Genomic DNA, 26122 nt, shown 5'->3' with positions numbered 1-26122 from the left:
CTGCAGTTAATTAGAAACAGGTTTTTTTTCAAAAATTCTAAACATATTTATTTGCTACAATATCAGCAACGGATTGGACATAAGTTATACAACCTTATTGAGGTCCTCTCCCGGTATAAACAATTATTATAGTGGTATAATACATAATGACGACAATTACATATATAAACACAACAAAAATCAGATCAGTCCTTGACCATAATAGACATACAATATTTACAATGTGAATAGAGAGAGGGAAATGTTGTTTTTTATCATGAAAACCGATTCGTATTTTTGATATATGAATGAATACATGAGAAAATATAAACATTTTGATTTACAGTTAAATTTTCATCACCAGCTAATATCAATTCAATCGAGATGTCATATTGATTAATCTGGGCAAACAATGTTCGTCTATGAATTGTGTGATTTTCGCATTCCGAAAAGAAATGAATAGCATCTTCAACAGGATGGCCACAGCTACAGGACGGATCGTTAATTATATTGACTCGATGGAGATCAGCATTTAATGAACTACATGTATTTCTAAGTCTCGTATGAATTATATTTATCTTTCTCATCCCATGGTTATAATAAATGGGAGGTTTTGAAATAGGTTGCTTGATTCGCTCTTTGAAAATGTCTAAACTTCTGGAATGTCTTATGTCCGAATTAAGTAAGTTCCAATCTCCTATTGTGCTAAAAAAATGATTTACTAGTGATAGCCAAACGGTGCTGTTGTACATCATAGTCATTATTGTTTCGCAGTTTATATTGTGTTACTTCACTTACTAATGGGAGTAATAAATCAATAAGATATTCAGGGGCAGTATTATTATGAATAGAATAGACAAGGTTGAGGCGTCTATGTTTTCGTCCTTTCATCTGTGGCAACATTCCTTCGGCTCCTGCGTATGGAATGTTCATATCACAACTCATACGTTATGCCAGAGCTTGCCGAAACTACGCAGACTTTTTGTATCGCGCTAGAACTCTAACAAATAGTCTTCTGGAACAGGGTTATGTTGCTACAAGATTGAAGTCATCACTACAGAAGTTTTATGGTCGTCATCATGAACTCGTGGATCGTTATGGTGTATCCATCAGCACGATGAAAACTGATTTATTCAACGGGTCATGGTTTTCCTTTCCTCGTTTGTCTACCCCGGACTTGACTTTTTATGAGCAACTCGGCGGGTGTTTCTAGAAAAGCAGAGGATGCTTACCCTATCGGTGCATCTGGTCCATGCTCCCAGTTTTTAGTGGAGTCCGAGTTGCTTATTTACTTTTGTTACTTTGTATGTATGATTTTAGTTACTTTATGTTCTTTGTTGTGTATGTCTGTTTTCCATGACTGATCTTTGTCCCTGGATTACATTCTTTTGATTACCGCTATAACCTTGGTTCCCTTGATTACTCTTTCGCCTATTAAGTAACCGTTTCAAACCGGTTTCAAAGAAAAGAGATTCCCTGCTGGCAAACAGGGGCAAACCTGTTACTATCCTGCCAGCTTCTAGTTGTATTTTTTTTCTAAAATATCAGATTCTAGCTCTGTACAGCAATCTCAAACCTCACACGCATACTATATTACAGGTCGAATAAACGTTAAATATATACGAGCCAAATTATTTTTACTCAACACATATTTAAGCTTCTTAAGGACGCATAATTTTCTACTAACAGACTGAGCAATATTAAGAACATGAGTGTGAAATTTACCATTGCTGCCAAAAGTAAAGCCAAGATGCTTATGCAATGAAACAAATTGTACTCTTTCATCTTTAAATAATAAGCTGATAAAAATAAGGTTTATTAAGCACCTTTCTTAAATCTTGATAAAAAGGACATACAAGTATAAAATGGAATTCGTCTTCAATTATATCATTAAAACAACATTGACAAATACGTTGACTTCTATTGACATTATTATATCTACCACTTTCAATTGCAAGACCATATAAGAAGTTAAACCATAGTTTTGACGTCAACCCATTGTTTTTACAGTGGATTCTTTTTTTTTTTACAAATCAACGGTGGACAAACAATAGACAAAACTTTCCAAAAACAACTCAGTGAGTAGCTTTCAGAAAGTGTAAGCCGTTGTTCGATTTACCAGTACGTCACTAATTACCATTAATCCAAAAAGAACTAACGAAAAAGTTCACTCATTTTATTACCGTTGACTTCTGAATATATATCCACGAATCTAAGTTGGGTTTCTGCTAGTCCTTTCGCCAGTTGGTTTATCACGAACTAGCGTTACACTTCGCTTGTTTCGTAGTGATGACTTGCGATTTCATGCACAAGAGTACATGCACTTAATTTTGTATAATATGATAGCTACCTTTAAGAACCACATATATATAAATGATTTTTTTTTCAAAATAAGAAAGAAATGAAGACAAACCTTTTAGTTTTTTCATTGGAAAACAATATTATGATAAAAATGCAGATCGGAACCTGGGAAAAAGTCGAATTGATGATCTGGCTCTTGGGTCAGGCCATGTCATAGGAACTCCGTATCATCAACTGTTCACATAACGACCTCTTGCTATGGATCAAAGCTGCTGAAGATCATGGTTTCACTCGAAATGTCTTTAAATGAATGAATACAGTAATGTTGAAAATACCGAAAATACCGACGCGAATTTAGCTCACTTGGTTTACACAAATGACCTAATTGGAAGTCAAAACAGATTAATTCGGAGACGTCAAAGCATTAGTTTAAGTAACAGAAACAATGAAATGCTGTTGATTCGTAAAAAAAATCACTCGCCCTTCGGGCTCGTTTTTTTCTTTTTTACGAATGAACGGCATTTCGTTGTATCTCTATTACACTGAAGTTAGACAAACCCACAAAACAGCACGTGAAATGCGCAATATTCGGATTGCTGAAGGAAGAACACTTGGAACACATTTTGAATCATATAGTAATTACAAACGAGCTAAACGTACATTTCGAAATATCCAAAAATGAAGCATACCAACAGTATCAAAATAACAGTTATCGTGAGATATATAAAACCGCAAAATGTGTTATCCGTTTCTTTTGGACCTGTGGAATATACAAAAAAAAAGATACTTGATTTAAGAAAATACGGACGGCCTATCAAACGTTCAGAAACTCAATAGACATTGCAGATAGCTTCGCAAATTTATATATGGTGAAGTGTCTTACTCCGATGAGGGCAGTTTCTTTGGATCTTTCGGGAAAGTAACTGCCGATGCAGGAAATCACATCCTAAAAACAGAGTTTACATTTGAAGAAATTGACTCCACAATAAAACCTATCAAATTACATAAGTCGCCCGATGTTGACAGAATCCAGAAGGAGCACCTCAGATACGCAGATAGACAATTGACATTAAACTTAACGCATTTATCTAAACGGTCTATCATGGCTTTCTCGCATATTTTTACAATATAGCTAGTGAGCGATATACCACGGTATGAGTTCGGATTTAACTTGACCTTATTTCCGCATTTAAATAATGGAACCATAAAAACTTGTTTTACAATCTAAAGGAACGTAACATTCCTGTATTATCAAATTAAATAAACTACGCAGATATTTCTGTAGAGATTTTCCACCGTATTTTATGTGTTTTAGTCAATAGTTGTAATAAACATCATTTCAAAGGAAAACACTAAGTTGGTAAATGATAAGGTACAGTTTATTATATAAAAAGAGGGGGTAGTAAAATACATTGGTATTGATTATATGAGGGGGAAAAGATAATGATTTATCCAGTCCCTGCACGTAGACCATACTATGCACCAATAGATAACTATCACTCGGAAAGTGGTACGGAAATAGTCGAGTATAGTTACGAATGAGCAAAACTAAATGAATACGTGACATAGAGAACGAAAAGAAACACTTGGTGGTCTTGTATTTCTTGACTATCCGATATTTAAAAAACAAAACAAAACAAAACAAAAAAAAAACAAAAACAAAAAAAAAAAACGAGAAGTGAAATACGTTACTGTTCCACCGGTACACATTGCACCCTATGCACTTTGTGTTACATACGACAAAATAAACTTAATATTTTAAACCAATAACATATATTTGCTGTTCACCAGTAATTATAATAAAATATTTTACATGCGAATTAGCTCTCAAAGCAAATGTCTGAATTCTCTGTATGACTGATTCATTTTTTCCAATACCGTTTATAGAGTTTACAGTTATACAGCATTAATCAACAAGGACTCAGAAACACGCACAGAATACGACACTTGATGTAAATATGCCTTGAGTTCTGTGCGAATTTCAATTATTTTTTTTTCATTGAAATTCCAGCCTGAAACAGTCACGCAGAAGGAACACATTTATATACTCTAGTCCATTTGTTTTTTCCAAAACATCCACACTCTAACCTTTTCCTTCAAACATGGAATAATATTTAAATTTACCGCTTGTCTTAAAGAAATAAAATTGTCACTAGATTTGTCTGTTGGAGAAAAAAGGCGCTACATTATCATAAGTAGTCATTAATTAAGTCAGGGAGTCTATATTGGGAGAGTGATCATTGTCATGTGGAGTCAAATTAATTTTTTTGTGACTGCTAGCTTTTATGAAGGTAACAAGCTTTCAAAGAGAAATTATTCTATTGAAAGGTAATATTCATTTTGTCACGAAAGTATATATTGTAGCCGATGATAATATATCACACTCTTTTCTTGCTCAAGCCACAAGCGCTCAAGGACCGAATATTTGTTTGCATTTGAAGTTTGATTTGTAATTTTCATTTCTGCAGCCCATAAATGTGACAGCCAATGCACAGCGCATGACTGGCCTGTTTTAAGCCTCACAGTAGGACTGTTAAATTTAAAATAACAAAAACCATCTGATGTATTAAAACTAAAAATAATGCTTTACATGACAGAAGTTGGTTCTCCGTGTTTTGTTAGTTTTTTAAAATTATATTTAAAGTTTCTTTTCAAATCGATATTTGCTATTATTTCACCCCTAATATATGAACATTTTATTAAGCAAATTAAAGTACAATTTGGAAATCATTCATTTGCCATCCACTCTTTAAAATGTTTCATTTTTATTTGGAACTGTTACGAGAAAAAGTAACCTCGTCCTCCAGTGCCTGCAACGAAGGCGACATTCAAACCCATTAGTTAACGCGTAAAAATTTATAACCAGGATGTCATCCAATAGCACACGTGCTCTACCTGATCCGGAGAGTGTATCAGCCTTTTTGTACCGACACTTATTTTGGCTCTTCCTGGTTGACAACGCAACAATTACTTGTTAACTATACAAAAGGGGAGTGTAAGATCGGTGGACTGAAAAATTCCACATTGTTGATAAAAATAGCTATTCCGTGTAAAACAGGATCCTAGATGGTATAAAAGCTATCAGATGGTATGCATTAATTGGAGGCCGTAGAGAAGTCGACAAAACAACAAAAAATATCGAAGAAATTATCGCTATTTCAGAATAAGAATAACAACAATATGGTAAGTGTATAAAAGTTATTTTCAGATTTACTTTTGCTCTTTTGATAGTATATTTATTGCACTAGTGTATCACATCTATACACGTATGACAGGTATTGGCAGATTGATTGAGATATAGACTACCAAAATATTAATAATTTACTGAAATTGCATTATGAAGCATTCTTCAACGCTGGTACTAACAACTTATAAAGTTTTGTAGGGTTGTTCTCACTTTTACACATTTCCTGTTACCACCTTTTCTCTTAATCGCAGTTGAAACCCAACACTCGGGATCTAGAGGATTTTTTAAAAATATGATTTTCAAACTATACTCCTAATTCCTGTGAACTAGTGAAAAAATAATATTCACGATAAAAAAACGTCAAATGTCTGCACTTGTATCTGTTAAGTCGCTATTTTGTAACTTACTTACTTCGAGAAAGCAATATAGAAAATGTTTCAAAAAAGATTTTCAGAAATCATTATTTATTGCCTTAACTACAAAAACTGCATAAATTTTATATTCGTCTTCTTTATTTCAGAATAAGGCAACCTGTACTGTCGGAGTTGGCAAACTGAGGCATGCGTCATTGTCATTTCTCCAAGATGTCCTCCAAAACCTGTATAATGTCAAGGTCAAAGTGGAAAGTTTGGGAGAAACCTTCAAATCTGGCAACGAACTCCCAACTAGAGTAGCAGTGGATATGAAGTCTGCTAAGAACTTAGTTACGCAAAGACTTAAAAGAATTTTCACCGACAAAGACGATAAGAGAGAGAAATTCGGGAATATCTGCACCAAGATCCTCGAAACGGACAGAGTCAAAGAAATGATCGAACAACTGGAATTGATTGGCGATTTGGCAGAAGTCGTTGTAAAAGAATGGCAGGTAGAAAATGAGGATTTTGTTGGGGTCATTCCAAGTTACTCCGGTGAAAACATACTTTTCGAAGCATCAGTAGATACAGAAACAAACAGAATTCACCTGCATTGGAACACAGAAAAACTTCCTCTCGACTTCTTACCATCTATTTGTGGTCTATCACAGATATTAAGAAATGAATCCAGACAACCTTCTCCTATAGAATACTTGGCATTTCAACTCGCTTACTATAACATTTCCCATGGAAGCCAAGGCAACCACTCAACAGCACGGTGTCTCGGTTCTCCTGGGTTTCGGCAGTACACTCAAACCTACATGTCTCTAACAGATCCTGGCGATGGTCATGTTTTTGGAACCACACGATTCAACGACTGGATGAAAGGTGCAATTGTTCATGTGGAGCATTTAGAACGTCCTCGCCATCTACCAAGAGAAAAAATTGAATCCTATCGTATCCCATCCATTTTTGACTTCGCTAGAGTTCGTCTCCATGTTGGTCCATGTGCTCCTACAACATACTTTGTTGGTAGGTGTGTAAAAGACTCTGGTGATTTCAAAGAAGATTTCCTTAAACTTGTAAACATCACAGCCGCGTCTGCCACTGCAGCTTTCTACCAAGGAGCTGCCGAGTGTAAAATTTCTATGGAGGGTTTGTCAACTTCCCAGGCCGTTCAATACATGTTAGCACTAAGAGGACAACTTCAAAAGAAGAAGAAACAAGTGCTTTCAGCGGCATGGAACCTTAATCAGGTCATCGTTGATGATTATGAACAGGAAACACCAAAGACGTTGTTCCAGCGAATGGAAATAGCAACAAGAGCAATAGAAATAACTGTCAGAGGTGGATTTGACAAGATTACTTGGGATGGAGCAAGTGACACATATCCCTCAAAATGTATCATGTATCAGCTCACATTTGAAGAAGCTCTTACAATAGTCCATGAGGCACATTTACGGGGACTCATAACGTACTTTTCCGCTGGTTTCAAGTTCAATGAAATCAAACACGCTGTCTTTGCTGGTGTTGATGGTATTGGCATCGGTGGAGCTCAGGTACTGAGATTTATGGATGGAGAAACTGGCATGCATGGTCCTTACATGGAGGAAAACATTCCAAAAATAATGAAAAACCGAGATGAAGCAGCACATTCGTTTCGTGGTAAGGGGGTTAAGCTATTGGCTAGGTTAGACACAATGTTTTATGAAGGTTCGATATCAGAAGAACAAAATTGTTTACAAAATGAACTTTTCTTGGCGCTCCGTAGTACCAACAAAGAGAAAATTGAAAACCTTCTCGAAAAGTTATCTGATGTAATGAAAATGAAAGAAGAAATGAACGAACCCTTGATTAGTAGAGCTCAACGCCTTATTGAGGCTAAATCCCCTCTTCTGAAGAACTATTTCGATACGGAAAAACTATGGGAGGACTTTATGCGGATGCTTAAAACGTTGGTTCCTGCGAAGGACTTTGAATCTTTGTCAGAAGAATATGATAGCGATCCATGGTTAAATGCTAGAAAGAAGTATCGACAATGGCAACAAAAGGCGACCAGACGTGTTTGTCGCCAGACATCCTTCGAAGCATACTGTAAATGTACCCAATAACTGATTATCAGGAGAAATATTATGAAATCCATCGACAATGGCTAAGAATAGAGTATAAATTCGTATATTTATTAAGGTTAGCTCTGTAGTATGTTGCCGTATATACATTGATTTTATTATGTACATTTTTTAGATTTCATTTTGACAAATTCTACTAATTAGGCACCGACCAATTTTATACGGATTGGGGGTACTGTGATTGTTTTTTTGAATTTTTTTTACATTCATTTAGTTTTATAAATACATATTTTTATATTTATTTATTGATTTTTTATTTAAATATTCAAGCAAAAGGGAAAAAAAAACAATAGCATCCCAGCCCCCCCCACCCTCGAGAAAAAAACATGTACTATGCTTTTTCATTTTTTAAAATATTTGTGTTGCTACAAATAATCTGTATTTTAGGACTGCATGATTTGCTACCCCTTCTATGGCATAATAGAAGTACCAAATTTTGGTGTTCAGGCGTTTTTTTTTATCACCTTCATCTCTTCAAATGTATATTGGTATATGGGACAAATGGTAACTGTAAAAATATGTAATTCTTCCCACCCGTCTTTCATGAAGTACCAAAATTTGGTGTTCCATGTGTCTTTTTTATCACTTTTTTTCGTTCAAATGAATTCTTCCCACCAATACCAATGTCTTTCAAAAGTGTACAAGGCAGTTTGTGTGTGTATGTGTAAGTTTGGGAGAGAGAGAGAGAGAGAATAAGGTTATTATTACTCCTAATATTGTCTCTCTGATACACTTTTTGTGAGGTTATTTTTAATTAGAAATAAAATGTAGGTTCTTAGTTATTACATTTTGTGATTTGCCTCTCGTTTGCATTTTTTTATCATAACTATTTACAGCGCTTGAAGAGTTTTGAGAGTTATTGAATAGTGGTGGAAATCTCGTGCTACAAGCTTAAAGATCATCTATTTCGTATCAAACGTAAAAACAGTTCAAAGCACTATTCATATATATACACATGAAAAGTCATAAATGATTATGTTATAAATAGAAAAGAAACATAACTGTTCCCAAGGACATTTGAAATCACTACAGGTGCCAATGTGGAGAAGAGCTGATAGGATGATTTTATACTGGGTCGTTTTTTTCCTTGTATCTTTAAAAGATTTGTGAAAAAAACTATATATTTATTTTCACTCTCTCTGTTTCGTCACAGAATCAAAATGCTATTTCTGAACTTGTAAATTAGTTACCAGACCCTGTGCTCATTCCCACGTTAGCACGTACGTGAAGCTATATTCGTGTAATCTGATTAAAATACGCGATCTGAAATGTGCCAATGGAGTGTTGCGTATCTAAAGATTTAATTCTAATTTGATTGATATGTATCAAGAGGAAATATAATTGTAGACGGAGAGCACCTTGTCTAAGAGTCAAAACATGTATACTGAATCATACTTTTAGGTCCAAGTATTTATATTGGGTAGTGATAATTGGTTGGCTCTGAGTCAAAATAATATGTTCGAGTAGGAGTCAAAATAATGTGTCCGAGTAGAGTGATATGCCTAGCTGCAGTCTATTGCTTTTGTGAGCTAGCATAAATCAAAGTACTGAAGTACTGAGTCAATGATGGCCTTTATAGCTTGCTCTGTTCACATTTTAAATCATAAAAAATGGATAGTAAAATATTTTAAATAGGGGAAAGTAATATTTAAAACTCTAGATCTGTTTCGAAGGAGAGTGGGATATACAGTTTTACCCTTGTCCGTGTTTCCATTTATCCGTAACACTTTTTACATCACAGTTTTCTAAGCAACTACTAATCAGAGCGGCTTGAAATTTTAAAATGTTCTTCCTGTAGGTATGCCATTTGATTGTGTTCATTTTCGAATAAATCTACAACTTCCTGTTGATCGAGGACCTTGTTTATTTTTTACTTTTAAATTATATTTTGAAAGTTGAAATTTTCGTAGCACTTCTCTAAACATCTACTCATCACAGCGGTTTGAAATTTTAATGTATTCTTCCTGTAGTTATGCCATATAGTAAGGTCTATTTTCGAAAATTTCTGTCTACAGAGGACTTTCTTTATTTTAACATTATATTTTGCAAGTTGAAATTTTCGTCGAATTACTCATCCCAGTAGCTTGAAATTGCAACATATTTTTCCCGCATTTATGCTTTGTACTGGGCTCCATTTTGGGGAAAATTCGCCAACAACTTCCTGTTTACCGAGAAGGTTGGTATTTTTTTCTTTTGACTATATGGTAAGATCCTTTTTTGAACAAATAAATTGTCAACAACTTCCTGTTTACCGAGGACTTTGTTTATTTTCCTTATATCGTGGTTGAAAGCGGGAGTATCAGTAGTGAGCCATCGCTCACAGATTTCTTGTTGATTTTTTATTCTGTTAGATACAAAGCTTTTTTTCAAAAGATGGTTTATAAACCAAGCGATCAAGACACCTAGGCAAAACAAGTAGAAAAATTACCCTCAACTTTTTTTTCACTTTTCAGACATGTATATTTGATGATACACATTTAAAAATATACATGTTAAAACAATCTCCCATGTTTTTTTTCTGTTCTACCAATTTCACTACAAAGCATTTGCTTCTGCTTATCATAGAATTGAACCATTTTTTTTACATGTATGTCTAAAAGGCTTTAAAATTAGAGTTCTTCCAAAGTCATATAAGTGTAGCCTTTTGTAGCTAAATAACTGTTGAATCCTGCGTGTTATATAAGTTATATCCATCTTCCCGTCTCCACAACCAACTTTATACTATTAGATCATAATTTACAAACCGCCCAAAGAAAAAGCTGCCATTTGTATCTACTAAGCACAGTATTTAATTTTCAATTTCTGAAAAAGGCATATACTGAGAATTTTCGCGTGGTATATAAACACATCTTACTTATATTTTTCTCTAATCTCAGGGATTTGCTTTTATCCCAAACAACTAAATTAAATCAGATTTCTCGAAAATTACAACTATTCCACTGGATTTTTGCTTACTGTATAATCTGGTTTTAGAATGACATGAATAACATTTAGGAAGGTCATATTTACTAAGATTGTAAAAATATGTTGTTTTATACGTTCAATAAAATAGGGACAACCTGACTTTAATTGTAAACCATACACATTTACACCAGAAATTTTGATATCAGCTAGACAGAATTATTCGACTTCTGTTGTCACATTCCAATCTATTGGCTGCCACATCTGTTTGTGGCGATATCTGGGAAGAATACATCTGCTGAGCTGGTGGAGGAGGTCCCCTGCATTTCAAAGGCGGTCATTGCGGTGATAGATAAAATGTATGTGGTGGATCCTAAGGAGGCAGGCGAAACAAAAGTTGTAACTTGTTCTCCATCTTGTTGCCTACTTTGAAGACCACTGCCAATTAGCGTGATTGTGGATGAGTCAACTAGTCTAGATTTATCAATTACTTGGCGTGTATTTCTATATCCTTGTCGCCTTAGCCCAGATAATTTAGGGGTAAGTTTTTTCTGCTTGTGTTGACCTCTGCAAGATACTCTGATAAACACCATAATCTTTTCTCTCCTTAAATTTGTCCACTGCCTTTGATTGAACTGGATCATGCTCATAATATTTTGCAAATTTGGCAATTACATTGTATGTTTCTTGGTTACCATCTGTCCTTTGTCTGAGTCCTTAATCATTACAGAACTGCTTAGGTCATTATTATCAGTGTTTATTATCAGTGGTAGACGTGACGTAGAAAATAATAGCAGTGATAAGACCTATACTGTCACTACACTCTCCAAAGAAGAGATAGTGGATAATCAAACATAAATCTGTTCTATTCTCTTTTGGTCTCTCTACCCAAGACGGTGATTGTGATTTACCGTCTATGTACTGAATTCCTTAACTCCACAAGAATCCATGCAAACAACGTTACATAGAAAGATCTGCAAAATGTACCACCAAATCTCATTCAAAACTTTTATCTTCTATACTCACAACTGTCAAAGATAGTCTCCACTCTTACCACAACATGTGTTACTCCCGTAATGGTATTAATTCAGTGTGGATTTTGAAAAATTCGAAAGATCTTTTGGAGATCCCCAACTCAAGATTATTATCAGAATATAATAGCATTAAAACCTAAGATTTTAAACACTGTATACTTGTATTCCCCATACTCAGTTAAATCCCGACTCAAAAGCATTACACATCGTTGTTTCTCTAAAAAAGATGGTACACCTAGATACAAATATATAGTTCTTGGTAGAGATTCCTCATATTTTGTAAAAAAAAATAATTCCAAATCATCTTCCAAACATAAAAAAGATGTTTTCAAAACGCTGGAATTTTTGATCGACAATATATTTGTCCAGTGTGGTGGACGCGTTTAAAACCTAAGATTTTTAAACACTGTATACTTGTATTCCCCATACTCAGTTAAATCCCGACTCAAAAGCATTACACATCGTTGTTTCTCTGAAAAAAGATGGTACACCTAGATACAAATATATAGTTCTTGGTAGAGATTCCTCATATTTTGTAAAAAATAAAATAATTCCAAATCATCTTCCAAACATACAAAAGAAGATGTTTTCAAAACGCTGGAATTTTTAATCGACAATATATTTGTCTAGTGTGGTGGACGCGTTTTTCAACAAATGGTCGGCATTCCAATGGGAACAAATTGTGCTCCTCTACTTGCTGACATACTCCTTCGCTTTTATGAGGCTGACTTTATAGCTGATCTGATCCGAAAGAAAGTACATCGTTTAGCTTGATCTTTTAATCTCAGTTTCCGCTATTTAGATGACGTATTATCGTTAAACAATCCTAGTTTCGAGGATTTGTTATACTGCATCTACTCCAAAGAACTTGAGATAAAGAACACTACAGACACTGTGACGTCAGCCTTATACACTGAGAGATCGATGGTAAAGGAAAACTATTGACCAAACCTTACGACAAACGTGATGACTTGAATTGTCAACTTTCTTTTTATCTGTGGCAACATCCCTTCAGCACCTGCTTATGGAGTTTCAAAGCACAACTCATACGTTATGCCAGAGTTTGCCGTAACTACGCAGACTTTTTGTATCGCGCCAGACTTCTTACAATTAGGCTTCTGGAACAAGGTTATGTTGCTACAAGATTGAAGTCATCACTACCGAAGTTTTATGGTCGTCATCATGAACTCGTGGATCGTTACGGTGTATCCGTCTGCACCATGAAAACTGATTTGTTCAGTGTGTCATAGTTTTCCATTCCTCTTACGTCTACCTCTGGTTGACTTTTTATGAGTAACTCGGCGGGTGTTTCTAGAAAAGCAGAGGACACTTACCCTTCCGGTGCACCTGGTCCATGCTCCCAGTTTTAAATGGAGTCCGAGTTGCTCATTTACTTTTGTTGCTTGTATGTATTATTTTTGTTACTTTATGTTCTTTGCTGTGTTTGTCTGTATTCAATGTCTGGTCTTTGTCCCTGGATTACATTCTTTAGATTTCCGTTAGAATCTTGGTTCCCTGATTACTCTTTTGTACAATTAAAAAAAGCGGAGTGGGACTTATTTGTATTTTTTCAGCAGTTTACATAACCCATATCTATTGTAAGTGCATTTGAGGATGACTGTACGATTTTGTTTACAATTTATGCAAATATTGTCTCCAATCCATTGATTTTTTAACAGATTTTATTTGCATCCTGGAATAAATAAGCTTGTAGAAAAATAAAAAATGTTCTTGATATGAACCTAAAGTAGTTATTTTGTAAACAGAAAATATTTTTTCTTGTTATTGTATTTTCCCTCTCATTCTTTTTACGATTGCATAACATACATGCATGGAATAAAAAGAAAGTGATATAAGATTGTGAAAATGTTGACACTTTTGTATTCATTGTATCCGAAACATTAGGCCTTCCGAATCACCAGCAAAAAAGGCTAGATTTTGTGGCGTCCTTCACAATATGCTATATATTCTTTTCATCGATTTTTAACAACAAATATTAGACAAATGGGACATATTTTACATCAATGTAGTTTGTTCATATTCATTGGACAAGAAAAAAGTGTCGTATGATAATAAAAGTGATGTGTCCAAAGAGCACCAGGTTTTTTTTAGTAGCAATTAAGTAGAACACTGCGTTGTAATGCAGATGGAAGTGCTGCTTTTAAAAATAATTCAGAAGCCGAACTAAATTCATCTCGAAATGCAATGGTACCATCTTTCGTCCAAATCACTAGTTACGTACTGATATACTACTGATCTACTCATTATCCACATAGATCTATCATACACAATTCGACTAACTTCTAAGTTTTGTGCTTCACCAAGATGATATGCAGGCTAGTTCATGTAAAAAATGTTACGTAATAGGTGATATTAGCTCTTTAAAAAGGACATGGATAACGTTGAAATTCCACAAAGACATTTCATTTCCTTTGAAATCTTAAGTTATTTCTTGACACGATGTCAATTTATTGCTATGTTATACCAAGTTCAAGATAAAATGTTCCGGTGATGTTTTATTTAGTGATTGTCTTAATTTTATTTGTCTATTTCATATGACTTCCCACAATTTTCGAACTACTGATTTTTTTTTACATAACGCAGGGACTTTATATTACCAATATTGTCAGTAATGTGTAGTCCCAGATCATGATACTAACGTATACATGATGATATCTCGTCCAAATGTGAATTGTTTTTGATGACTTGTGTCGAGGAGCTATTTATTGTGGCCTTACCATCACTTGCAATATGACCTGTGCCGCTGCATGGCAGAGCGGGACATCTTACATCCCCGAAGCACCTGCTGTCACTCCTGGCTAGTGCTTTAGTTTTTGGACCCCGCAAACAGATATATAGGTTTCACCCTGTCTGTCTGTCTGTCTGTCTGACCGAACTATTTTCTAAGCAGCTTGAGACATTGTTATGAAACTATGACAACATGAATATATGCATAATGTCGGGAATTTGTTTGGACAAAAAATTGTAGAAATGATGGCTATTGAACTTCTAAAGCCGTTTTTTTAAATCGTGTCCAATATGAATCGTATGTCTAATATGGTCCCCAAATGTACAAGGTTCAACAGGCTGCAGGGGTAATTATTCTGTGAGGGCCGACAATGTCTAGTTCGTGTTACGTAATGTTTTCCTTATCTTCAGTTTTAGGTTTCACTACATAGCAATCGGAACAACTCGGCTATTTCTGCTACACTAAGAAATAACCTCGGATGCAGAAAGGAGAATTTCTTCCTGAAAAATTTGCCGGAATTGTAGTCTTATGCGAATCAAAGTAGTTCTATCAACCAGGTGGCGCTAAAAATATTGGTTGGATAGCACTAGAAATAAAGAACAACAACTCTTCCAAGAATTTTGGCGCGAAAGGAGGAGCTAAGTTTAACTATAATATTAGATTGCGATCGTCAAATTCCGGACAGATCCATCCGCCTGGTGCCTTCGATGTTTTTCTTTTATGTAACTAGAAAGTCTGAGGTGTTCGATTGCATAGATAGCTCTAGTGCTGCAGATACCTTTACGACAATTTATGGAAATAAAGCTATATTGAGACACCTGAACAAGCAAATCCAACATTTTTTTTCCTGTAAAAAATATATATTTTTCAAAACCTTACGTTATGGAGATCCATAAAAAAGATAATGAAAATCTGTAGCCATGGTAATATAATAAAAAAATATACATCTGTTTTCATAACAAATTTTGGGTGCCTTCCCAAAATATTTTGTCAAAAACGGGTTTTCTAAAATATCAGGCACTTAAAAACTACAAGAAAAAGTAATAGCATGGTATTATTTAAAAATTTGAAAAGTGTAACCTTTTGTCCTCATTTGTTCATGATTTTAATTCTTAGAGTTCGTGCGAAATTTTGCATTTTTGAAAAATAGCCAGTTGGTGCAGGGAAGGGAATCCAATCCGGTGAGGACCTAAATCTTTCCGGATGGCTTAAAGCATGGGTTATACACCTCTTTACCTTCACAAGTACAGCATCTTTTTATGTACGAATGCTCTACTACCCACAATCATTATTTCCACCAAGTTTCACCTTTTATTTTCAAGTTTTACAAAATTAGACCGGGTTAGTTTTGTGTACGTAACAGTTCACCTTAATCTCATTTGTATAGTGCAACCTTATATGTTCTGTTCATCACAGTCTTTATGTAGATCGATTGTGTTTTTTTGTCTTCTATTTTCACGTTCTAGTTAGGCACAGACCATTTTCTTCTCGAGAGGGGCCTTGGATTTTATTTTGAGTTAAGAAAAAAAAATCACGCAAACACGGCAATACTTTTTTCATTAGCAGCAAGGGTTTAAAAATATTTGAAAATCTACATTGTTTAGTAATAAGGGTGGATATTGAATCATAATTTTTTTCTGTCCATGACTAAGTCAAAAAAGCTCAATTTTGGAATGATTTTTTTTCAAAATGATTCCCAGCTCTTCACCCTCTCAGTATATTTCAGGATTTTGACGTAATATATAGTCACATTGTTCACGCTTCAATATTTTTTTGCCAAAATCTATAATGACATTTCTCTTAATTTTATTACAACGATTTAAGTACCATTCTGTGTAAGAATCAGGCAATGGGAGGCACATCATATTTCTCAATTTAATCTTTTTTGCATATATTCAATACATCTAGAAAACAACTGAACAGCTATTTAAAATTATCCTGAAGTATGTGATATATTTTACTTCTTATATAAGGAAAAAGTACGGGAAAATATTCCCGCCATTTTCCATAGTGCATTTGAACTAAATTAACATATCAATATCATAAAAGGTGAATTTTACAAACACTTTGATTGTAATTTATGGTGCTTATCAGATATAATTAATTGATTAATGCAATAAAATCTCTGCATTTTTTTCCTTCATGTGCCACACCTTATGTACATTTTGCATGATTCTTAGACGGAGAAGTACTTAAATAGCATTTCCTATTTTCTTAACGGGTCCTTTTATGAAAGATAAATGCTCACCAGAGCTTATGTTGTCTGTTATAATTGGAACCAAATCTAAATAAAGTTTTTGCATTCGTATTAGTATTCGTAAGTAAACAACATGTCATTTCCTCGGGGCAAATCTTGTAACAATTTTGGCTTTTGGCGTTTGCCACGTTGTTCACTTTAGAAATCATTCTTTTATTCCTCCCAAACCTGTACGATTACAGACTTCCGGTTACCTTTTCTTTCATGCCGGTTTCTTGACATAAATAATTCAAGGTTTGTTGCTATTTATTTATTGTTCACAGTTCGTAATAACACTTGGTAAAGCGAAAATATTAAAGTAAGTGGCTAACACAAACTGTACAGGTACTTAAAAGGTTCGCTTCTCCTGTTTTATGCACCTGTTATGCATATAATGTCGACGTGGCTGTTAAACTGTGGACTGTTGTGTATTGTAATCTAAAATTTGCTACACTTTCGATCTTAATGAATTATTGTTATGGCTACTGAAAAAAATATTGATGTCTATTACATGTTAACAATTTAGAAGATAAATTATTGCACAAATCCCTTGAACTGGTGTATAGCTGACAATATTTTCGTTAACTGACTGAAACTGAAAGCATCTCATATTGTGGCATTTTGACATGAAAATCAATATAAATTATGTCTAAAAAGTGCACATTTTAATGAATTACATACATTGAAGAAAAAACACTGTAAAATTACAACTGGAGTGAAATATACTCCCCATTTCTCCCTAGCTAGTGTCTCTCTGACAGAGAAGTCACTTCTCCCCGTTTTTCTCAAGTAACTTGAGCCCTGTAAAGTTTGCATTCTGTTGACTCCCATTGCAATGTCACTTGATCTTACACCTGTTGACCTTGGTAAAATTGAAGAACAGAAGTGAATGTGAAAGTTGTCTATTATGAATATAGACGCCCATCATGTTAACTGAAGGGTACTTGAAAAGCTTGCACGTCATATACATTGTACTTGGACAGGGACTGTATATAAAGGCCTCGACTTGAGGAGGTAAGACTTCCTCACAGAAGTGTACAATGTACATTAGTATGTTCATTGACTACCCTGCAGTTCTACAGGTACATGTACTTTGAAGAAATGAAGCAGGAAAATAGTGAAGACTTATTTTGAAAAAGAAAAATCCTTTCTAAATGATAGTATTATTATGTCTTGGACTTGCTTAACATGTTTGTTCATTTGGGCAGATACATGTGTATTTTGTTATTCATTGAAACTTATTTGAAAGGAAAGTCTTGCAGGAAATATCAGGCTGACTGGTTTTTAGTTTTATTTAGGGTTTAATTTTTACAGATTTTGTTTCTTTTCATCCTTTAGCCTAAAAAAATAATGTGTTTTCAGTAACCAGCTTAGTGTTTTTAACCAGACTCTTAACTTTTTTTTTTCCGCAGCAACCAAATTAAATTTTATAAGTATGTTTTTTCCGTCATCAGTTCGTTCTTTTTTTTAAGACCATGTGAGCTATTGCCATCACTTGTCATTGCCATTAGTTGTTAACAATTTTTTAAAACTTCTCCTCTGACACTACTTGACCAATTAGAACCAAATTTAGGTTGAATTTTCCTTTGGGTATCCTGCATAGGGCTGATGTGAGGATTTTTGATCGGTCGAAAAACATGGCCAATGATACTAAAATTAGAACATATGGATCAGACAGAAGTATAAATCTCCAAAACCATTAGGTTTTGCAGGGTTAAAGTGTATAGCATGATCAGATCTGTCTGTGGTCAAATTTTCATTTTAATTTGTCAAGCCATGTTGGGAGTTATTGCCCTTTTTCCATATTTTTTTTATTGCTCTTTTGAATGTTAGTTTTTTCAAAAATCTTGGCCTCTGACATTACTTGACCAATTAGAACCAAATTTGGTATGAATGTTTCTTAGGATATTCTGCATAGAACTGTTGTGGAGATATTTTGATCCATTGATAAACATAGCAGCCGTAACTAAAAATAGAACATAGAGGACAGACAGAAGTTTTTTGCATATACTGTACCTTCAAAACCATTATGTTAACTTAAATTCTGACATGGGTAAATGTGTTCCAAATGATGAGATCTATCTCTAGTCAAATTGAGTTTTATTCTGTTAAGCCTGGTTGGATTTACTTTCCTTTTTCTACGTTATATTTTTAATGTTATTTTTTTTAAAAATCTACTTTGCAACTTCCAGACCAATGAGAACCAAACTTGGCATGATTATTCCTTAGGGTATTCCGTGTAGATCTGATATAGGGATTTTTTTATCCGTTGAAAGGCATGGCTACTGTTACTGAAAATAGAACAAAGGAGTTAAGTCAGAAGTTTTTCTTATATATCTCCAAAACTGTTACATGTAGGTTTAGCCAAATTCTTTCAATTGCCAAAAAGATTTTTATTATAAGGCGTACGAAAGTCTGCAGGGATCAAAGTTTGATGACTCCTTGTTTAAGTTGTTGCCCTTGATAGGTGAAAAATGATGTTTTTGGCAATGTAGAGGTCAATTACCACCATCAAAATATGGATAAAAATTTACTTATGCCTGTGATATATTTAGACATTATAAAGACTATTATGTATAATATATATGCAAGAAATCAAGGCACTCAGTGACTGGTATACAATGTACATTCCTGACTTTTCTCCAAAAAAAATCACCCAATGACCCTAATTTTGAGCAATTTAAGGGGATTTTTCCAGAGACCCATATTTTTTTAGGCCTTAAGTATATCAAGCATACTTGGTCTTTTTACTCCTAATGGTAAGTACACAAAAATGTACATGTAATGTGATTATCATTGACAAACAGTATCAGATTATGTCACAATATTATATCTACCTTTTTTTTTCAGATGAAATTGTGGGTGGCAGCTATTCTACTATCCTTCTCTTGTTACACCATTGGTGATGAAGAAAACCCTGCAAGGCTGTTAGCCTCTAAAAATATACTCAACCAATATTTAGTAGAAGGAAGAGATTTAACTGTAGAATACAAAATCTATAATATTGGTGGAAGGTAGGGAAAACTTACATGCACATTCACCTCTAAAATCTGACCTTTGAATAAGGTGTATCTAAATATCTTGTCAGACTTAAAAAAAAATGCTGTACTAAACCAACTTGCGTGGACTAAGACCAAAAGATATTAAGCCAAACTTTTACCTTATACATTTGATATACAATGTATATTTGCAGTGTACATTCCAGACTATACCCTTGCGCTATTGGCGTGGATATTTTATGCATGGTGCACAAAAAGTGTAGCATGCCCTGCATGTGCATAGTATTCCGTAGGTCGATCTCTGAATTTATTTTAGATTCCATGTCAGGACACGTTCTGTTATTTAAAGCACCAATAGTCTTGACTGCTACAGAAGAAATGAAAACAACACAGCTAAGAGAAAATGCAGGCAATGCCACAGGGGACACCATTGTTTCCTCTGACCCTGCTGATGGCACCCAATAAATGACAGATGAGTCGACTGATTAAAACAAACAGAATGGCAGGCAAACCTGGTGAATTACGAGTAAAATGGAAAATTATGTCTGTGGGCCTGGGTGGAATAAGATCGTGATAAGAACAGAAAGATTCTAAGTGGAGCTGCAACATCAAAATGAATGACAATTTGATTCAGCAGAATGCCATAAATAAACAACATCTACTAATATTTTTTTTTATTCAATTGAGGTGTATACCTCTGACCTAAAAATGAAACTATAAAGTGTATTCGAACCTGAGGCTAACTTATTTGTTGGTTAAATCTCTCCTGTTATCTAAAAATGACCGTCTATCATACTACCATATTGGCCCCCTTTTCATTTGAAAAGGAACCCCTTTTTAGATCACCTGACCAATAGCTCACGAAGGCCATGTGAGCTATTGCCAACACTTGGTGTCTGTCGTCATCAGTCGTAGTCGTTGACAATTTTTCAAAAATCTTCTCCTTTGAAACTACTTGACCAATTGGAACCAAATTTGGTATGAATGTTCCTTGGGGTATCCTGCATAGAACTGTGGGGATTTTTGATCCGTTGAAAAACATGACCACCGTTACTAAAAATAGAACATAGATGTCAGACTGTAGTTTTTCGCATATATCTCCAAAACAGTATGGTTGAGCCAAATTCTAACACGGTTAAAAGTGTTCAGCATGATAAGATCTATCTACAATCAAATTTTCATTTTAATCTATTAAGCCATGTTGGAGTTATTGCCCTTTTTCAATGTTTTTTGCTATTTTTTATGTTATTTCTTTCAAAAATCTTCTCTGACACTACTTCACCAATTGGAACCAAATTTAGTATGAATGTTCCTTGGGGTATCCTGCATAGAAACAATGTAGGGATTTTTGATCCGTCAAAAAACATGGCTGCCGTTACTAAAAATTGAACATAGGGGTCAGACAATGGTTTTTGAATATATCTCCAAAACAGTTAGGTTTAGCCTATTTTGAAAGGGTTAAAAGTTTTCAACATGATGAGATCTATCTGTGGTCAAATTTTCATTTTAATCTATTAAGCCATGTTGGAGTTATTGCCCTTTTTCAAAGTTTTTTGCTATTTTTAATGTTATTTCTTTCAAAAATCTTCTCCTCTGACACTATTTTACGAATTGAAACAAAACTTGGTATAAGTGTTTCTTGGGGTATCCTGCATAGAATTGAAGTGGTTTTTTTTGATTCATCAAAAACATGGCCACTGTTACTAAAAATAGAACATAGGGGTCAGACAGTAGTTTTTGCATGTATCTCCAAAACCGTTAGGTTTAGCCAAATTCTTTCAATAGCTGAAATGTTCCTTATTTTTAGGACTACAAAAGTCTTAAGGCATAAAATTTGTCAGACGCCTTCTTATAAGAGTTATTGCCCTTGACAGGGGAAAATGACAGGTTTTTTTTTTTTTTACAGTTTTCAGCCAATGTCTTGAAAACTATGATAGATTTAGACTTTCATTTACTGAAATGATCCTTATGATAAGTTCTGTCAAATTTTTCTTGAGTCAAAATTGTTGCACAAATTCTTGTTTAATTTATTGCCCTTGAAAGGCAAAATTTAACAAGGTGAGTGATTCAGGCTCCTAGGAGCCACTTGTTTACTCTCAGTGAGGCCATGGAGCTTCTTGAGAGCAATTTTCTACAATGAACACAGCATTTGTACATGCAACTGATCTATAAAGACATATAAGTTTGTAAAATTGTAAAATATAAAAATAATTTGAGAATCGTTTTTATAATTCATGACAAGAAGTATAAACACAATTAAGTTTATTCCATTTGAGAAAGATTCTTGTATTATAAAGACATATAGACTAGAATGTAAATTTAATGCTGTGCCAGCTGTGATCAGGAAATGTGTATTAAATTCCACATATCATCATCTTAAATCAGTTTCAGAGTACAACATTTATATTTTTTTACAGTTTTACAATGATTAATTTCTAGAGTACCTACATGTGTACATGTAGCATTTTTATGATTGGATAAAAAATCTAGACACCATGATATTAAAAGTTGTCCTATTGCCCAGGACACTGTCCAACGGACAAGTAAAAATATTATTGTACTTGCCCAGCGGGCAACCAAATTCTTTTTATTTTTTAACATGCATTTACTAGAGGACAACCTTGATTTTAATTTGGGCAAGTAGAATTTTCACCAACTTGCCCAATAGGACTAGGTTTATAAAACATTAACGTTATATCCTGAGACATAATGTTGCTATGTGACAGTGACATCATGATCATCAGTCTTTGTTAAACTTGATTACTTAAATTATAATGATTGACAGTAATATTGTTTTGTATATTCAGTAAAATTATGAAATGTTTTTGTTCAATTATTTGATCAATTTTTTTCAGTGCTGCATTGGATGTTTCCCTCAGAGATGATGGTTTTCCTGAAGCTGATTTCCAAGTTGTGAGAGGAAATCTAGAAGTAAAATGGGACAGAATTGCTCCGTATCCTTTATGAACGATTTTTATTTGTTAATTTGCATCTCGTACATGTACTTTTATACCTCTGATGGTACAAGTAGAATTTGTAGTAACTCCAATCCTCTTCACATGTTTTCTTTCTGGTATAGATGGAATTCTCTATACTAGTAATAGTGATAAACAAATTTATATTTTTCAGCAGTCAGATTGTAAAATCTGTTCAGTTAATTCAATTTTTTTTTTATATTTAAGAGCTAAAAACTTGGAATTTAAAGAAATGAAGAAATATATAGCCTTTGATATGGTTTTTATCCAAGTGATGCAAGTACATGTAACTCATCAGAATATGTGATTATGACAATGTTTTCAAGGATTTTATTTCATCAGCTTTTTAATCCTAGTAGTTCGCAATCCAATACAAAAAATAAAGAACCAACTCAAATGTCGGTTGGGGTTGTTGGGTAGTCTATATACATGTATATACACTCAAGCTTAGCTTTATTTTAGATAAGTTACCATACTTTCCTTAACCTTTAGTGCATCAAATGTAACCCATGTTGTTGTTATGAAGCCTTTGCAGTACGGTTACTTCAACTTTACCTCAGGTCTAGTTAGTTATAAAGAGGCAGAGGACAGTACTGACAGTATTGTAAGTTTAAACATTTGTTTTTCTTTAAAGAAATTATTAGATTTAAAAGTATTTATAAAATTCAGATTTACCTAATATGTTTGCTAGTGCCATTGTTATTACAGACAGATTAAAAAAGAATCAGTTAAGCATTACCGGTACATATTGCCATTAGAGAAAACGAGTAACAGAAACCTGGTTTTAGTTGATTCAAAATTAAATCTCAAGATATTAAATTATTACAGAGTATTTTCTATCATTGTAACTGGTCTGGTCCAATTTAAATTTCTTACTGGTTTGTCTTTATAAATGATGGTGGTAGCAGTTATAAACAGTGCGTGTTGTGTGTTTGGGAAACAGAAGCACTTCACTTTAAATCAATAATTTACAGGGAACTTATCCACTTCATCACTTGGATGAAGTTTTCATGCTCTTCCAGGACAATAACAAGGCAGTTTGATTATTTAAACATTTTCATTTTAGAAGTAGATACTGTTTCCCAACCTTTTGAGGAAAGTTAATTGATTTTCTAACTACTGGTATATGTAACAGTGTTGTTACCCAGTATGCTGAAAATTATCATTATTATTATAGGTTGGATATACCACCGCACCTGGAGAAGGAGGAATTGTCAACAGTAAAGATTTTGATAGAAAATTTTCTCCTCATGTTGTAAGTAATAACTAGTTATTTTCTGTTTGTACACAAAACTTTTGCTCTTAAATACTTATTATATGCCCTCTCAACAAGTGGATGGTATATTGGAATCACCTTTTCCGTCCATCCGTTCAAAATTTTTTGAAATTATCTCGGCTTCTAATGGATAGATTGATTTCAAATTTGGTATGTAACTTTGTATATGTGACATATGCTTTAAGCTAATATGTATATTTAAGTTGCTGTGCAATATTGATTTCCTATACAAGTGGGGGTAAACAACTGTTCATTATCATTTTCTTTAACTATCCCAAGTTCATGGTAGTTAGTTCCTCTACATAGCGCATGCCACTGCATAGTAATTGTGGCGTGAAGTGTGTCTAAATGGGTAGAACCTTTCAGAAAATGGTAGTTAATTGAAATATGTAAAAAAATAACTGATTCTGAAAAGATTATTCAAGCATATTTATTGTAATTAAGTATTGAATAATATTAAGGCAAGTGTTTTTAAGTAATCCTTTTTAAGCTCACCTGGCCATAGGCCATGTGAGCTATTGCCATCACTTGGCGTCCTTCTTTGTTAACAACTACTTGACCAATTGGAACTAAACTTGGTATGAATGTTCCTTGGGTTATCGTGCATAGAACTTAAATGGGGATTTTTGATCTGTCGAAAAACATGGCTGCCGTTACTAAAAATAGAACTAAGGGGTCAGACAGTAGTTTTTCACATATATCTCCTTGAAATATGAATTTTTTCAGTTTTCAGCCAATATCTTGAAAACTATAATAGATAGAAACTTTCTATTGCTGAAATGATCCTATCAAAGTCTTTTTGAGTCAAAACTGTTGGACAACTCCTTTGTTAAATTTATTGCCCTTGAAAGACAAACTTTAATCAGCTGAGCGATTCAGGCTCCTGGGAGTCCCTTGTTATCAAATGCTAGGTCAGGTGTATGTAAGCAGCAAAAATAATCATGGTGCAGATCACACTGATCATTAAGAATTCTCTTTTGATGTTGTCAACTTGTACAAAAAATTGCATTACCTTCCAAACTTTGATTAAATTGGAATTTTTCTAACATTGACAGGGATCTGAATTTTCCACAGATTCGCAGATTTCTGTAATTACTTTTCTGATAATTTACTTTCAATTTTGCCCATTTCTACTTCTTTGTTGTTCCTCTTATCTCATCCCAGCATTGACTTTGTAGAATGAAAGTACTACATATACAACATGTATAACTTATTGATATTACTGGTATGAGAAATGCTATATTTTTTTCTTTTCAGGTGGACTGGCTAGTATTTGCTGTAATGACCCTTCCATCACTTGTCATTCCATTTCTACTTTTCTACAGAAGTAAAAGCCGATATGACCAACCTAAACCTAAGAAGAATTAACACTGTATTTTCTCTATGCAATTTTAATTTTTCTTTAATAAATATTTTTATAAAAAAAAATCTTATTTCTTCGTGTTACTTGAGCACATCTAAGAATAAGGTATGATGTATACTGGAATAAGCCAGATTTAATTTATTTGATCTAAAAGAATAATTTATAGTGTTATTTGTATCATAATCAGTGTTCTAGGATTTTTCTGAAATTGAGGTTCCCTTGGGAAAAATCCATATAAAATCAACTTTCCCACAGTCAATGACTGCTTTCCTAACAAAACAAATCCTTACAGCATATGAAGTTTTCAACTTTCCACAGGAAAGTGTAACTAAGTACCTTACTTTCCCTGACCCAAATTTCACTTGCCCCAGGTAATGGGAAATAGAAATCCTAGAACGCTGATGATTATGAAAATAAAGCCATGAGGAAGTTTAATATAAAAAAAAAACTAGAAAACAATTGGCACTTTTTCAGGTTATTCAGGGGAAGACTTTTGTTGCTCTTAATATCACTAAGATACTAAATATTGAATATAGATGTCAGACAAAAAAAAATTGCATATATCTAAAACCATAAGGTTTATCAAAAATCTGATGGTTAGAAGTGTTCAGCATAAGATAACTATTTATGGTCAAATTTT

The 26122-nt window shown here is 33.9% G+C and overlaps 2 protein-coding genes across 2 annotated transcripts; both read left to right on the top strand.

Annotated features, from left to right (window-relative positions):
* Window positions 1-5327: 5327 nt before the first annotated feature.
* LOC148622473 (uncharacterized) lies at window positions 5328-8731 on the top strand. The gene is made up of 2 exons (XM_088572434.1): window positions 5328-5463; window positions 5988-8731. Exons 1-2 carry the CDS (start codon window positions 5461-5463, stop codon window positions 7929-7931), a joined length of 1947 nt encoding a protein of 648 aa, XP_088428560.1. The 5' UTR covers window positions 5328-5460; the 3' UTR covers window positions 7932-8731.
* An 8309-nt stretch (window positions 8732-17040) lies between these two features.
* LOC148622472 (translocon-associated protein subunit beta-like) lies at window positions 17041-25547 on the top strand. The gene is made up of 6 exons (XM_088572433.1): window positions 17041-17124; window positions 19720-19883; window positions 22724-22822; window positions 23336-23447; window positions 24021-24098; window positions 25377-25547. The coding sequence occupies exons 2-6, from the start codon at window positions 19720-19722 to the stop codon at window positions 25485-25487; spliced, it is 564 nt and encodes a 187-aa protein (XP_088428559.1). The 5' UTR covers window positions 17041-17124; the 3' UTR covers window positions 25488-25547.
* The last annotated feature ends 575 nt before the right edge of the window (window positions 25548-26122 follow it).

Source organism: Perna viridis, chromosome 3 (genome assembly GCF_037379345.1).
Source record: "Perna viridis isolate PV_CMFRI_1.1 ecotype Kerala chromosome 3, ASM3737934v1, whole genome shotgun sequence".
Taxonomy (NCBI): Eukaryota; Metazoa; Mollusca; class Bivalvia; order Mytilida; family Mytilidae; genus Perna; species Perna viridis.
This window is presented reverse-complemented; position numbering and strand designations above follow the sequence as displayed.

Coding starts and splice junctions, on each gene's coding strand:
- LOC148622472 (XM_088572433.1), top strand. CDS start 19,720: ATGAAATTGTGGGTGGCAGCTATTCTACTATCCTTCTCTTGTTACACC. Junction 22,823..23,335: donor AAATGGGACAGAATTGCTCC/GTATCCTTTATG, acceptor CTTAACCTTTAG/TGCATCAAATGTAACCCATG. Junction 24,099..25,376: donor GAAAATTTTCTCCTCATGTT/GTAAGTAATAAC, acceptor TTTTCTTTTCAG/GTGGACTGGCTAGTATTTGC.